Source organism: Triturus cristatus, chromosome 1_2, assembly GCF_964204655.1.
Source record: "Triturus cristatus chromosome 1_2, aTriCri1.1, whole genome shotgun sequence".
Lineage (NCBI taxonomy): Eukaryota > Metazoa > Chordata > Amphibia > Caudata > Salamandridae > Triturus > Triturus cristatus.
Window position 1 is genome coordinate 1,180,969,840 of NC_140580.1, and position 14,227 is coordinate 1,180,984,066.

A 14,227-nucleotide genomic window follows, 5' to 3' on the forward strand; every position below is an offset into this window, starting at 1 on the left:
CCCATCCCCTTCCTACGCTGACTCCTGGTCCCCTCTACTGCCGCCCCTTCCCTTCCTACGCTGACTCCTATTCCCGGCCAAACTCTGAATAGCAGCGGACGGTAAGACTTGGGTTTTTGAGACCCCTATAGAGGCCTGGGACTGGCTGGATGGTTGGCAGAGAACCAGCACTCCCGTATCAGTCGTCAGAAAAGGCAGAAGATGAAGAGAAGGAACCTCAGGCTGGGATCCCCTACGGGGACACAATTCCGAAGTCAGATAAAACTCAGTGGCGTTTCACGTCTACAAAAAGACACTAGGGCTCCCTGTGGATTGGCGGTGGCTTGATTGAACTGCTATAGTACGGAAAAGACTTCACATGCTTAAGGGGGAAGGGACAGCGGGCAACCTGGTTGGGTCACGTTCCCTGCAATGGGACATTAGGGGTGGGATACACAGGCACTCACCAATGTTGGGGGTGAGCTGTTTTGATTCCACGATGCAGAGAGGAGGGAAGTTAGCTTAAGTAGTTTACCTGTGGTTTTTATGTGTGTGCGTGTTGAGGACAGTGACGGCGACCTACGATGCCTATCCCATGTGGTTAGGCGACGCATATTAGTGCAGCCTTCGCATAGACTCAGAGACAAGGGTAGGTGTCCCCCCCCCGGATGCTTCAAGGCATTTAAAAATAAGATAGTGACGTCCCGAGCAGGGCTGGACACCCAACAAAGACATTGACAGACTCAATATAGGACCTAATGAATACTACTCAGATACCTTTTAGTTTTAAAATCCTTTCCTGGAATGTGAATGTGTTAGAGGACAAACTTAAACAGACATAACTTAAAGCGTCACTCAACTGATATAGTCCTTCTCCAGGAAACGCATTTGCAGGGCACAACATATGGTGCATTAAATAGGTGGGGTTACAAATCAGTGGCACATGCGGGCTACTCTAGAGGGGTGGGTGTTCTGCTCCGCAACTCTTTTCCATTCACTACACAGCATATCACACATGATCCGCATTACATTTTGTGGCACTCTCTGGGCACTGTGAAGGCCGCTTATTCAACACCTCTCTCTACATAACCCCACCCCCCCCCCCCCCCCCCCCCCAAGGCTCCACACTGCGGCATTATCAGATCTGGGCTTGCTTAATGTACGACTATCACAGGGGGAGCTGCTCATAGGAGGCGACTAATGTTGCTCTCAGCGGAGAGATAAGACCGTTGGCCGGCGCAACAATGGGACCCCTTGGGCAAGGTGCTGGCAGATTTTTTTCTCAGCTATGGGCCTGGTGGATATGAGTTTGCGCAATCCACTGGCCCGTCAATATACTTTCCATTCTGGTGCACATGACAGTGTGTTGCGCATAGACTCTATACTTACTTTAGGAGTGCAGCTTTCAAGGTTTAGTGAAGTGCACCATCTCTCAAGGGGGATCCCAGACCACTCCCTAATCTGAAAAATGTATGGTAGACGAATCGAACTGGGGAACACGTGGTACCTCTCAATCCCTGGTACTTGATGATGCCTCATATCCGAGGCAAATTGCAGAAGGCCACGGACCAGTACTTCAAAAAGAATGAGGGTACACTTGACTCGAGTTCTGTGGGAGGCCTTTAAGATAGTGATAAGAGGTCAGGGTGTCTAGCTGATTGCGGGTCACAACGAAGAAGAAGGAACAGCTAGAGGAGAAAGAGATCCAGAGTCTGGTGGCCGAAATTATCCCGACAGACCTTACGGAGGTGCAACATGAACTGCACATCAAATGGAAAGAACATAGAGATGTTGCGGAGGACACAGCCAGAGAAAGATACCAAGTGACCTTACATTGATTATACGAGGTGGGAGATAGAGCGGGCAAACTCCTGGCATGGTTAGACAGACGGGAAGCAGCATCGAAATGGATATTCAAGGTTGTCAGGGAGAGAGGAGTGGCAGTAAGAGACAGGTAAGGTATTGCTGATGCCTTTGCAGCGTTTTATACGCCAATATACACCCTGTCCAAATAATGTCACCAGGGAGGAAGCGCAGGATTTATTAACCCCTCCCAAAATGCCACCGCTAACCGTGACTGACTGGGATAAACTAGAAGCGAAACTCACGGAGAGTGAAGTGACCCAGGCCATTTGGTCACTAAATTACGGGAAAGCAATGGCCCCAAACAGCCTCCTGATCAAATTGTATAAACTGACAGCCTCCAGGATTGCTCCTTACCTTGCCAAGATGTTTCAAGAGTTTGGAGGTTGGGAGGCTTCCAGAAGACCAAAGATTTGATAATATTGTGGTTATACATAAAGCAGAAAATACACAAGAATGTTATACGTCTTACAGGCCGATTTCCCTGTTAAATGATGAGGTCAAGATCTTGGCCAAGTTGTTAGCAACTTGATTGACCCAAGTAATAGGTACCCTGATCAGTCGGGTTTCGTGCCTGGTAGGAACCCCTACATGGGGTGTTAGGAAGGGCGAAATGTGTGCAAGAAGATGCCGTGGTGGTGTCACTAGACGCTAGAATGGAGCAGTCCTGGAGAGAAAAGGGTTCAGGCCGACGTTTCTAGCATGGATACGTCTCTTACGCACAGATCCCTTAGCGCAAGTGACAGTAAATGGATGCAAATCGGCGATCTTTAAATTACAACGGGGCATGAGACAGTTGCCCCCTTTCCCAGCTGAACTTTGCCTTCGTTTTGGAGCCCGTATGGATATGCATTATCATGTGAAACCTTCTTAGCTTCATCTTCCTGCCCTCTAATTCCTTTTGGGATTATTATTGCTTGGCAATTTGACTTTGTTACTGTTTTGGTACTGCATAAAATCTTTACACATTCTCCTAAATTAAGCCGGTCTGCTCTGTACAAAGCTGCCTGGGAGTGGAGCTCAAATTAATTTAGTTAATTTGAAGATTCACCCTGGAACGGGTTGTGATTTTTCCTTGCGGTGGGCAGTCACCCACCCCAAATAATAATCCAATTTTACACAGAAGCACCATAAAGAGTTGCTGATTGAACTTAACCGCCAACGTCCCAGATGCTCTTTGACAAAGATTATGATGTGCCAATATTTGTCAAGCGAATACTGAAGTATTTTTGGCTAAATTAGGCCATCTATTGACAAGCTACAGCATTACTCCATAACATTCTGAAAACAAGGCAACTCCAGTATTATCCTAAGTTCTCCCCATTCCTTTTCTCATGAGGGAACCTGTAGAAGAAGAGTAAAACTGTGTGAGGAAATGTGGTGTATTATATGGTGTGGTTGAGCAACCTCACTGTGTAATACATTTACCAACCCATTTAGGACCCTTCGGTTTCCTTTGTCAAACAATCAAAGAAAGAAACAAGGCACCCGACACAATTATAAAAATAAATTCTGCTCCTGGTCCTACACAACTGCCACCCCTTCCTACGCTGAATCCAGGTACTCCTAGTCCTCCACTACAGGCACCCCTTCCTACGCTGACTCCAGGTCCGGCACTACAGGCACCCATTTCTACGCTGGCTCCTGGTCCTACACTCTGGCAACCCTTCCTACGCGGACTCCTGGTCTGCTACTACAGACACCCCTACCTAAGTTGACTTCTGGTCCACCTCTACAGGCTCCCCTTCCCTTCCTACACTGACTCCTGGTCCTACACTCTGGCTCCCCTTCCTACGCTGACTCCTGGTCCCCTCTACTGGTGCCCCTTCCTACGCTGACTCCTGGTCCTACACTCTGGCACCCCTTCCTACGCTGACTCCTGGTCCCCTCTACTGGCACCCCTTCCTACGGTGACTACTGGTCCCCTCTACTGGCTCCCATTCCTACGCTGACTCCCGCTCCTCCACTACTGGCACCCCTCCCCTTCCTATGCTGACTCCTGGTCCCCTCTACTGGCTCCCCTCCCCTTCCTACGCTGACTCCTGGTCCTCCAGTACAGGCTCCCCTTCCTACGTCGACTCCTGGCCCTCCAGTACTGGCACCCCTTCCTACACTGACTCCTGTTCCGCCTCTACTGTCTCCCCTTCCTACGCTGACTCCTAGTCTTCCACTACTGGCACCGCTTCCTACACGGACTCCTGGTCTCCTCTGCTGGCGCCCCTTCCTACATTGACTCCTGGGCTTCACCATTGGCAGCCCTTCCTACGCGGACTCCGGGTCCTCCAGTACTGGTGCCCCTTCATACGCTGACTCCTGTTCCTCCACTACTGGCTCCTATTGCTACGCTGACTCCTGGTCCTCCAGTCTGGGACCCCTTCCCTTTCTACGCTGACTCCTGGTCCTCCACTACTGGTGCCTCTTCCTACGCTGACTCCTGGTCCCCTCTACTGGCTCCCATTCCTACGCTGACTCCCGGTCCTCCACTACTGGCACCCCTCCCCTTCCTACGCTGACTCCTGGTCCCCTCTACTGGCTCCTATTGCTACGCTGACTCCTGGTCCTCCAGTCTGGGACCCCTTCCCTTTCTATGGTGACTCCTGGTCCTCCACTACTGGTGCCTCTTCCTACGCTGACTCCTGGTCCCCTCTACTGGCTCCCCTTCCCTGACTCCTGCTCCTCCACTACTGGCGCCCATTCCTACGTTGACTCCTGGTCCTCCACCACTGGCAGCCCTTCCTACGCAGACTCCGGGTCCTCCAGTACTGGTGTCCCTTCCCTTCCTACGCTGACTCCTGGTCCCCTCTACTGGCTCCCCTTCCCTTCCTACGCTGACTCCTGGTCCCCTCTACTGGCTCCACTCCCCTTCCTATGCTGATTCCTGGTCCTCCAGTACTGGCACCCCTTCTCTTCCTACGCTGACTCCTGGTCCCCTCTACTGCCGCCCCTTCCCTTCCTACGCTGACTCCTGGTCCCCTCTACTGGCTCCCCTTCCCTGACTCCTGGTCCTCCACTACTGGCGTCCATTCCTACGCTGACTCCTGGTCCTCCACTCCAGACACCACTTCCTACACGGACTCCTGGTCCTACACTCTGGCACCCCTTCCTACGCTGACTCCAGGTCCGCTACTACAGGCACCCCTTCCTACGTTGACTCCTGGTCCACCTCTACTGGCTCCCCTTTCCTTCATACACTGACTCCTGGTCCTACACTCTGGCTCCCCTTCATACGCTGACTCCTGGTCCCCTCTACTGGCTCCCCTTACTACGCTGACTCCTGGTCCCCTCTACTGGCACCCCTTCCTACGCCGACTCCTGGTCCCCTCTACTGGCACCCCTTCCTACGCCGACTCCTGGTCCCCTCTACTGGCACCCCTTCCTACGCCGACTCCTGGTCCCCTCTACTGGCTCCCATTCCTACGCTGACTCCTGGTCCCCTCTACTGGCTCCCATTCCTACGCTGACTCCCGGTCCTCCACTACTGGCACCCCTCCCTTCCTACGCTGACTCCTGGTCCCCTCTACTGGCTCATATTGCTACGCTGACTCCTGGTCCTCCAGTCTGGGACCCCTTCCCTTCCTACGCTGACTCCTGGTCCCCTCTACTGGCTCCCCTTCCCCGACTCCTGCTCCTCCACTACTGGCGCCCATTCCTACGTTGACTCCTGGTCCACCACCACTGGCAGCCCTTCCTACGCAGACTCCGGGTCCTCCAGTACTGGTGTCCCTTCCCTTCCTACGCTGACTCCTGGTCCCCTCTACTGGCTCCCCTTCCCTTCCTACGCTGACTCCTGGTCCCCTCTACTGGCTCCACTCCCCTTCCTACGCTGATTCCTGGTCCTCCAGTACTGGCACCCCTTCTCTTCCTACGCTGACTCCTGGTCCCCTCTACTGCCGCCCCTTCCCTTCCTACGTTGACTCCTGGTCCCCTCTACTGGCTCCCCTTCCCTGACTCCTGGTCCTCCACTACTGGCGGCCATTCCTACGCTGACTCCTGGTCCTCCAGTACTGGCGCCCATTCCCTTCCTACGCTGACTCCTGGTCCCCTCTACTGGCTCCCCTTCCCTGACTCCTGGTCCTCCACTACTGGCGCCCATTCCTAAGCTGACTCCTGGTCCTCCACTACAGACACCACTTCCTACACGGACTCCTGGTCCTACACTCTGGCACCCCTTCCTACGCTGACTCCGGGTCCGCTAGTACAGGCACCCCTTCCTACGTTGACTCCTGGTTCACCTCTACAGGCTCTCCTTTCCTTCATACACTGACTCCTGGTCCTACACTCTGGCTCCCCTTCATACGCTGACTCCTGGTCCCCTCTACTGGCTCCCCTTACTACGCTGACTCCTGGTCCCCTCTACTGGCTCCCCTTACTACGCTGACTCCTGGTCCCCTCTACTGGCACCCCTTCCTACGCCAACTCCTGGTCCCCTCTACTGGCACCCCTTCCTACGCCGACTCCTGGTCCGATCTACTGGCACCCCTTCCTACGTTGACTCCTGGTCCCCTCTACTGGCTCCCATTCCTACGCTGACTCCCGGTCCTCCACTACTGGCACCCCTCCCCTTCCTACGCTGACTCCTGGTCCCCTCTACTGGCTCCTATTGCTACGCTGACTCCTGGTCCTCCAGTCTGGGACCACTTCCATTTCTACGCTGACTCCTGGTCCTCCAGTCTGGGACCTCTTCCCTTCCTACACTGACTCCTGGTCCTCCAGTACTGGTCCCCTCTACTGGTATCCCTCCCCTTCCTACGCTGACTCCTGGTCCTCCAGTCTGGTGCCCCTTCCCTTCCCACGCTGACTCCTGGTCCCCTTTACTGGCTCCCCCCCTACGCTGACTCCTGGTCCCCTCTACTGGCTCCCCTTCCCTCTTAGCTGACTCCTGGTCCTCTAGTCTGGGACCCCTTCCCTTCCTACGCTGACTCCTGGTTCTCCAGTCTGGGACCCCTTCCCATCCTAGGCTGACTCCTGGTCCTCCAGTTCTGGCGCTTCCCCCTTCCTAAGCTGACTCCTGGTCCCCTCTACTGGCACCCCTTCCCTTCCTACGCTGACTCCTGGTCCTCCAGTCTGGGACCCCTTCCCTTCCTATGCTGACTCCTGGCCCTCCAGTTCTGGCTCCCCTCCCCTTCCTACGCTGACTCCTGGTCCCCTCTACTGGCTCCCATCCCCTTCCTACGCTGACTCCTGGTCCCCTCTACTGCTGCCCCTTCCCTTCCTACGCTGACTCCTGGTACCCTCTACTGGCACCCCTTCCCTTGCTACGCTGACCCTGGTCCTCCAGTTCTGGCCCCCCCCCTTTCTAAGCTGACTCCTGGTCCTCCAATCTGGCTCCCCTTTCCTTCCTACGCTGACACCTGGTCCTCCAGTCTGGCTCCCCTTCCCTTCCTACGCTGACTCCGGGTCCTCCAGTTCTAGCGCCCCCCCCTTCCTAAGCTGACTCCTGGTCCCCTCTACTGGCACCCCTTCCCTTCCTACGCTGACTCCTGGTCCTCCAGTCTGGGACCCCTTCCCTTCCTATGCTGACTCCTGGCCCTCCAGTTCTGGCTCCCCTCCCCTTCCTACGCTGACTCCTGGTCCCCTCTACTGGCTCCCATCCCCTTCCTACGCTGACTCCTGGTCCCCTCTACTGCCGCCACTTCCCTTCCTACGCTGACTCCTGGTCCCCTCTACTGCCGCCACTTCCCTTCCTACGCTGACCCTGGTCCTCCAGTTCTGGCGCCCCCCCTTTCTAAGCTGACTCCTGGTCCTCCAATCTGGCTCCCCTTTCCTTCCTACGCTGACACCTGGTCCTCCAGTCTGGCTCCCCTTCCCTTCCTACGTTGACTCCGGGTCCCCCAGTTCTAGCCCCCCCCCTTCCTAAGCTGACTCCTGGTCCCCTCTACTGGCCCCTTCCCTTCCTACGCTGACTCCTGGTCCCCTCTACTGGCACCCCTTCCCTTCCTACGCTGACCCTGGTCCTCCAGTTCTGGCGCCCCCCTTCCTAAGCTGACTCCTGGTCCTCCAATCTGGCTCCCCTTTCCTTCCTACGCTGACACCTGGTCCTCCAGTTCTGGCTCCCCTCCCCTTCCTACGCTGACTCCTGGTCCTCCAGTTCTGGGACCCCTTCCCTTCCTACACTGACTCCTGGTCCTCCAGTCTGGCTCCCCTTTCCTTCCTACGCTGACACCTGGTCCTCCAGTTCTGGCTCCCCTCCCCTTCCTACGCTGACTCCTGGTCCTCCAGTTCTGGGACCCCGTCCCTTCTTACGCTGACTCCTGGTCCCCTCTACTGGCACCCCTTCCCTTCCTACGCTGACTCCTGGTCCTCCAGTCTGGGACCCCTTCCCTTCCTATGCTGACTCCTGGCCCTCCAGTTCTGGCTCCCCTCCCTACGCTGACTCCTGGTCCCCTCTACTGGCTCCCATCCCCTTCCTACGCTGACTCCTGGTCCCCTCTACTGCTGCCCCTTCCCTTCCTACGCTGACTCCTGGTACCCTCTACTGGCACCCCTTCCCTTCCTACGCTGACCCTGGTCCTCCAGTTCTGGCCCCCCCCCCCCTTTCTAAGCTGACTCCTGGTCCTCCAATCTGGCTCCCCTTTCCTTCCTACGCTGACACCTGGTCCTCCAGTCTGGCTCCCCTTCCCTTCCTACGCTGACTCCGGGTCCTCCAGTTCTAGCGCCCCCCCCTTCCTAAGCTGACTCCTGGTCCCCTCTACTGGCACCCCTTCCCTTCCTACGCTGACTCCTGGTCCTCCAGTCTGGGACCCCTTCCCTTCCTATGCTGACTCCTGGCCCTCCAGTTCTGGCTCCCCTCCCCTTCCTACGCTGACTCCTGGTCCCCTCTACTGGCTCCCATCCCCTTCCTACGCTGACTCCTGGTCCCCTCTACTGCCGCCACTTCCCTTCCTACGCTGACTCCTGGTCCCCTCTACTGCCGCCACTTCCCTTCCTACGCTGACCCTGGTCCTCCAGTTCTGGCGCCCCCCCTTTCTAAGCTGACTCCTGGTCCTCCAATCTGGCTCCCCTTTCCTTCCTACGCTGACACCTGGTCCTCCAGTCTGGCTCCCCTTCCCTTCCTACGTTGACTCCGGGTCCCCCAGTTCTAGCCCCCCCTTCCTAAGCTGACTCCTGGTCCCCTCTACTGGCCCCTTCCCTTCCTACGCTGACTCCTGGTCCCCTCTACTGGCACCCCTTCCCTTCCTACGCTGACCCTGGTCCTCCAGTTCTGGCGCCCCCCTTCCTAAGCTGACTCCTGGTCCTCCAATCTGGCTCCCCTTTCCTTCCTACGCTGACACCTGGTCCTCCAGTTCTGGCTCCCCTCCCCTTCCTACGCTGACTCCTGGTCCTCCAGTTCTGGGACCCCTTCCCTTCCTACACTGACTCCTGGTCCTCCAGTTCTGGGACCCCGTCCCTTCCTACGCTGACTCCTGGTCCCCTCTACTGCCGTCCCTTCCTACGCAGACTCCTGGTCCTCCAGTCTGGGACCCCTTCCTACACTGACTCCTGGTCCTCCAGTCTGGCTCCCCTTCCATTCCTACGCTGACTCCTGGTCCTCCAGTCTGGGATCCCTTCCCTTCCTACGCCGACTCCTGGTCTTCCAGTCTGGGACCCCTTCCCTTCCTACACTGACTCCTGGTCCTCCAGTTTGGCACCCCTTCCCTTCCTACGCTGACTCCTGGTCCTCCAGTCTGGGACCCCTTCCCTTCCTAAGCTGACTCCTGGTCCTCCAGTCTGGGACCCCTTCCCTTCCTACTCTGACTCCTGGCCCTCCAGTTCTGTCTCCCCTCCCCTTCCTACGCTGCCTCCTGGTCCTCCAGTCTGGGACCCCTCCCCGTCCTTGCTGACTCCTGGTCCTCCAGTCTGGGACCCCTCCCCGTCCTTGCTGACTCCTGGTCCTCCAGTCTGGCTCCCATTCCCTTCCTACGCTGACTCCTAGCCGTCCAGTTCTGGCTCCCCTCCTCTTCCTACGCTGCCTCCTGGTCCTCCAGTCTGGGACCCCTCCCCTTCCTTGCTGACTCCTGGTCCTCCAGTCTGGGACCCCTTCCCTTCCTACGCTGACTCCTGGTCCCCTCTACTGGCTCCCATTCCCTTCCTACGCTGACTCCTGGTCCCTTCTACTGTCGCCCCTTCCCTTCCTATGCTGACTCCTGGTCCCCTCTACTGGCACCCCTTCCCTTCTTACGCTGACTCCTGGTCCCCTCTACTGGCACCCCTTCCCTTCCTACACTGACCCTGGTCCTCCAGTTCTGCCGCCCCCCCTTCCTAAGCTGACTCCTGGTCCTCCAATCTGGCTCCCCTTTCCTTCCTATGCTGACTCCTGGTCCTCCAGTTCTGGCTCCCCTCCCCTTCCTACGCTGACTCCTGGTCCTCCAGTTCTGGGACCCCTTCCCTTCCTACGCTGACTCCTGGTCCTCTAGTTCTGGGACCCCTTCCCTTCTTACGCTGACTCCTGGTCCCCTCTACTGGCTCCCATCCCCTTCCTACGCTGACTCCTGGTCCCCTCTACTGCCGCCCCTTCCCTTCCTACGCTGACTCCTGGTCCCCTCTACTGCCGCCCCTTCCCTCTTACGCTGACTCCTGGTCCCCTCTACTGCCGTCCCTTCCTACGCTGGCTCCTGGTCCTCCAGTCTGAGACCCCTTCCCTTCCTATGCTGACTCCTGGTCCTCCAGTCTGAGACCCTTTCCCTTCCTACGCTGACTCCTGGTCCTCCAGTTCTGGCGCCCCCCCCTTCCTAAGCTGACTCCTGGTCCCCTCTACTGGCACCCCTTCCCTTCATACGCTGACTCCTGGTCCTCCAGTCTGAGACCCCTTCCCTTCCTATGCTGACTCCTGGTCCTCCAGTCTGGGACCCCTTCCCTTCCTACGCTGACTCCTAGTCCTCCAGTCTGGGACCCCTCCCCTTCCTATGCTGACTCCTGGTTCTCCAGTCTGGGACCCCTTCCCTTCCTATGCTGACTCCTGGTCCTCCAGTCTGGGACCCCTTCCCTTCCTATGCTGACTCCTGGTCCTCCAGTCTGGGACCCCTTCCCTTCCTATGCTGACTCCTGGTCCTCCAATCTGGGACCCCTTCCCTTCCTACGCTGACTCCTGGTCCCCTCTACTGGCTCCCATTCCCTTCCTACGCTGACTCCTGGTCCCCTCTACTGTCGCCCCTTCCCTTCCTATGCTGACTCATGGTCCCCTCTACTGGCCCCCCTTCCCTTCCTACGCTGACTCCTGGTCCCCTCTACTGGCACCCCTTCCCTTCCTACACTGACCCTGGTCCTCCAGTTCTGGCGCCCCCCCCTTCCTAAGCTGACTCCTGGTCCTCCAATCTGGCTCCCCTTTCCTTCCTACGCTGACTCCTGGTCCTCCAGTTCTGGCTCCCCTCCCCTTCCTACGCTGACTCCTGGTCCTCCAGTTCTGGGACCCCTTCCCTTCCTACGCTGACTCCTGGTCCTCTAGTTCTGGGACCCCTTCCCTTCTTACGCTGACTCCTGGTCCCCTCTACTGGCTCCCATCCCCTTCCTACGCTGACTCCTGGTCCCCTCTACTGCCGCCCCCTCCCTTCCTACGCTGACTCCTGGTCCCCTCTACTGCCGCCCCTTCCCTCTTACGCTGACTCCTGGTCCCCTCTACTGCCGTCCCTTCCTACGCTGGCTCCTGGTCCTCCAGTCTGAGACCCCTTCCCTTCCTATGCTGACTCCTGGTCCTCCAGTCTGAGACCCCTTCCCTTCCTACGCTGACTCCTGGTCCTCCAGTTCTGGCGCCCCCCCTTCCTAAGCTGACTCCTGGTCCCCTCTACTGGCACCTCTTCCCTTCATACGCTGACTCCTGGTCCTCCAGTCTGAGACCCCTTCCCTTCCTATGCTGACTCCTGGTCCTCCAGTCTGGGACCCCTTCCCTTCCTACGCTGACTCCTGGTCCTCCAGTTCTGGGACCCCTTCCCTTCCTACGCTGACTCCTGGTCCTCTAGTTCTGGGACCCCTTCCCTTCTTACGCTGACTCCTGGTCCCCTCTACTGGCTCCCATCCCTTCCTACGCTGACTCCTGGTCCCCTCTACTGCCGCCCCCTCCCTTCCTACGCTGACTCCTGGTCCCCTCTACTGCCGCCCCTTCCCTCTTACGCTGACTCCTGGTCCCCTCTACTGCCGTCCCTTCCTACGCTGGCTCCTGGTCCTCCAGTCTGAGACCCCTTCCCTTCCTATGCTGACTCCTGGTCCTCCAGTCTGAGACCCCTTCCCTTCCTACGCTGACTCCTGGTCCTCCAGTTCTCGCGCCCCCCCTTCCTAAGCTGACTCCTGGTCCCCTCTACTGGCACCTCTTCCCTTCATACGCTGACTCCTGGTCCTCCAGTCTGAGACCCCTTCCCTTCCTATGCTGACTCCTGGTCCTCCAGTCTGGGACCCCTCCCCTTCCTACGCTGACTCCTGGTCCTCCAGTCTGGGACCCCTCCCCTTCCTACGCTGACTCCTGGTTCTCCAGTCTGAGACCCCTTCCCTTCCTACACTGACCCTGGTCCTCCAGTTCTGGCGCCCCCCCTTCCTAAGCTGACTCCTGGTCCTCCAATCTGGCTCCCCTTTCCTTCCTACGCTGACTCCTGGTCCTCCAGTTCTGGCTCCCCTCCCCTTCCTACGCTGACTCCTGGTCCTCCAGTCTGGGACCCCTTCCCTTCCTACGCTGACTCCTGGTCCTCCAGTCTGGGACCCCTTCCCTTCCTACGCTGACTCCTGGTCCTCCAGTCCTGGCTCCCCTTCCTACACCGACTCCTGGTCCTCCAGTCTGGGACCCCTTCCTGGTTCATCATAATCCTGGGTTCCCCACCAGACACAGCCCCCCAGGGCACCGCCTCACCGGCCCACTCACCTCGCCCCGCCGGAGCCAGTCCCGGTCATACCGCAGCCGGCCCTTGGGGGAGGCTTTCAGCGCCTCCAGCGTCTCCCAGCGAAGTTCCACCGCCATGGCCGAGCCGGTAACGGCGCTGCCGACAGAGAGGAAGGACTCACCGACAGCGAGAGAAGCTACACACCGGGCTTAAGGACATGGACAGTGAGGAAGGACAAGCGTTCAACGAAACAAGTTCAGACAGAAGGGAAGGACTACAATAGACGACGGACAAGAGTCCGCCTCAGCAGGCAGAAGGGCAGGACTACAATAGACGACGGACAAGCCTCCGACGCTACCTAGAAAGGAGGAAGGACAAACATCCCGCTCAAGTGGATTCAAACGAAAGGATCAAAAATAGAGGAAGGACGTCAGTCACACACAACTCAGTTTTATGCCTGGAGCGGAGGCGAGATTGATGCATTTCTTTCTTCACCCTTTATTGTACAGCAAGTTCAAGGTTTTTTTTTTCTTTTGAAACTTTTTTTATTAATCGCTACTTCTCGCTTATTCAAGGTTAATTTTAAAAAAAGCACACATATAACACGACACTTTCGTTTAACACCAGGGAGGGTGTCCATAGCAACTATTAACCAATAGTAACAGTCAGGGAGAGTTTCCATAGCAATCGGTAACCAATAGTAAGACAGTCACAATATCTGTCTGTCTGTCTCTCTCTCCACACACACACAAACATATATATATCAGGGGCGGCTGGTGGATTTTGAAACTGGTGAGGCGAAAAATGTATACCCTTGTACAATGCGCGAGCGAACCCGCACTGAAAAAGGAGGGTGCGGCGGGGGGATTCCCCCCGCAAGGAAATTTTGCAAAAAATGTATTCAAATGGTGGGTTTTACACCACATATTTACTTTTAATTTTTGCAAAAACGGGATCCAAATATAGCATTTTAAAGCACAAGTGTGAAGAAAACATTACAAACATATCAAAAAAGTGCCCAATCCTCTAACTGTTCTGCTTGCAAAATGACCCCCAAGCCAAGCACACACAGCCAATGGGAAGAGGCCCTCTAAGTGTTTTCTACCCGTAACACATCTCTTCCTTCCAAATGTCCAGTCCTGCAGCAGCACACTTCCAAAGCCCATACATGACAGTAACCCGATTCATGGCCCAATCAGTAATGGCATTAATTGTTACGCATGCCATTTCGTTTTTAAACTGTTCTGCACCTGTCAAATAATTGGCCTCTTTCTGCTTATTTGGAGTCGAGTGAAGAGGAGCGCTTGCCTTGGCTTTGAGGAAAGCTATTTACGTTGTGTTAACCTTGTAGCCAGCCGTATTAAAGAATGTCGATACTGTTGGTCCATTGGTGTGTTGCAAGCAGTGCTAGAGGAGGGCCAAACTCATACATGTACAACGTTCTCAGTGATTGTGAAGTGTTCTATCATTTGGCTCTGCTCTGTGACGTTCACAGGTATGTGTGTTGTGGGTAGTGATTTTAGGGACAGCTAAGTAAAGGAGATGGGTCAACAGCATTCCTCTAGACTCAAGTTTGCTGTCTATGAGACAGGTGGATGTACTGA

The 14,227-nt window shown here is 56.4% G+C and overlaps 1 protein-coding gene across 1 annotated transcript in view; it reads right to left on the reverse strand.

The window, feature by feature from the left end:
- The window catches only part of GLE1 (GLE1 RNA export mediator), a 336,359-nt gene extending 323,461 nt beyond the window's left edge, over positions 1-12,898 (reverse strand). Inside the window, exon 1 of the mRNA XM_085614075.1 lies at positions 12,665-12,898. Coding sequence (XP_085470201.1) covers positions 12,665-12,760 — 96 coding nt within the window. The 5' untranslated portion in view covers positions 12,761-12,898. The remainder of the gene's footprint in view (positions 1-12,664) is intronic.
- Between the last annotated feature and the right edge of the window lie 1,329 nt (positions 12,899-14,227).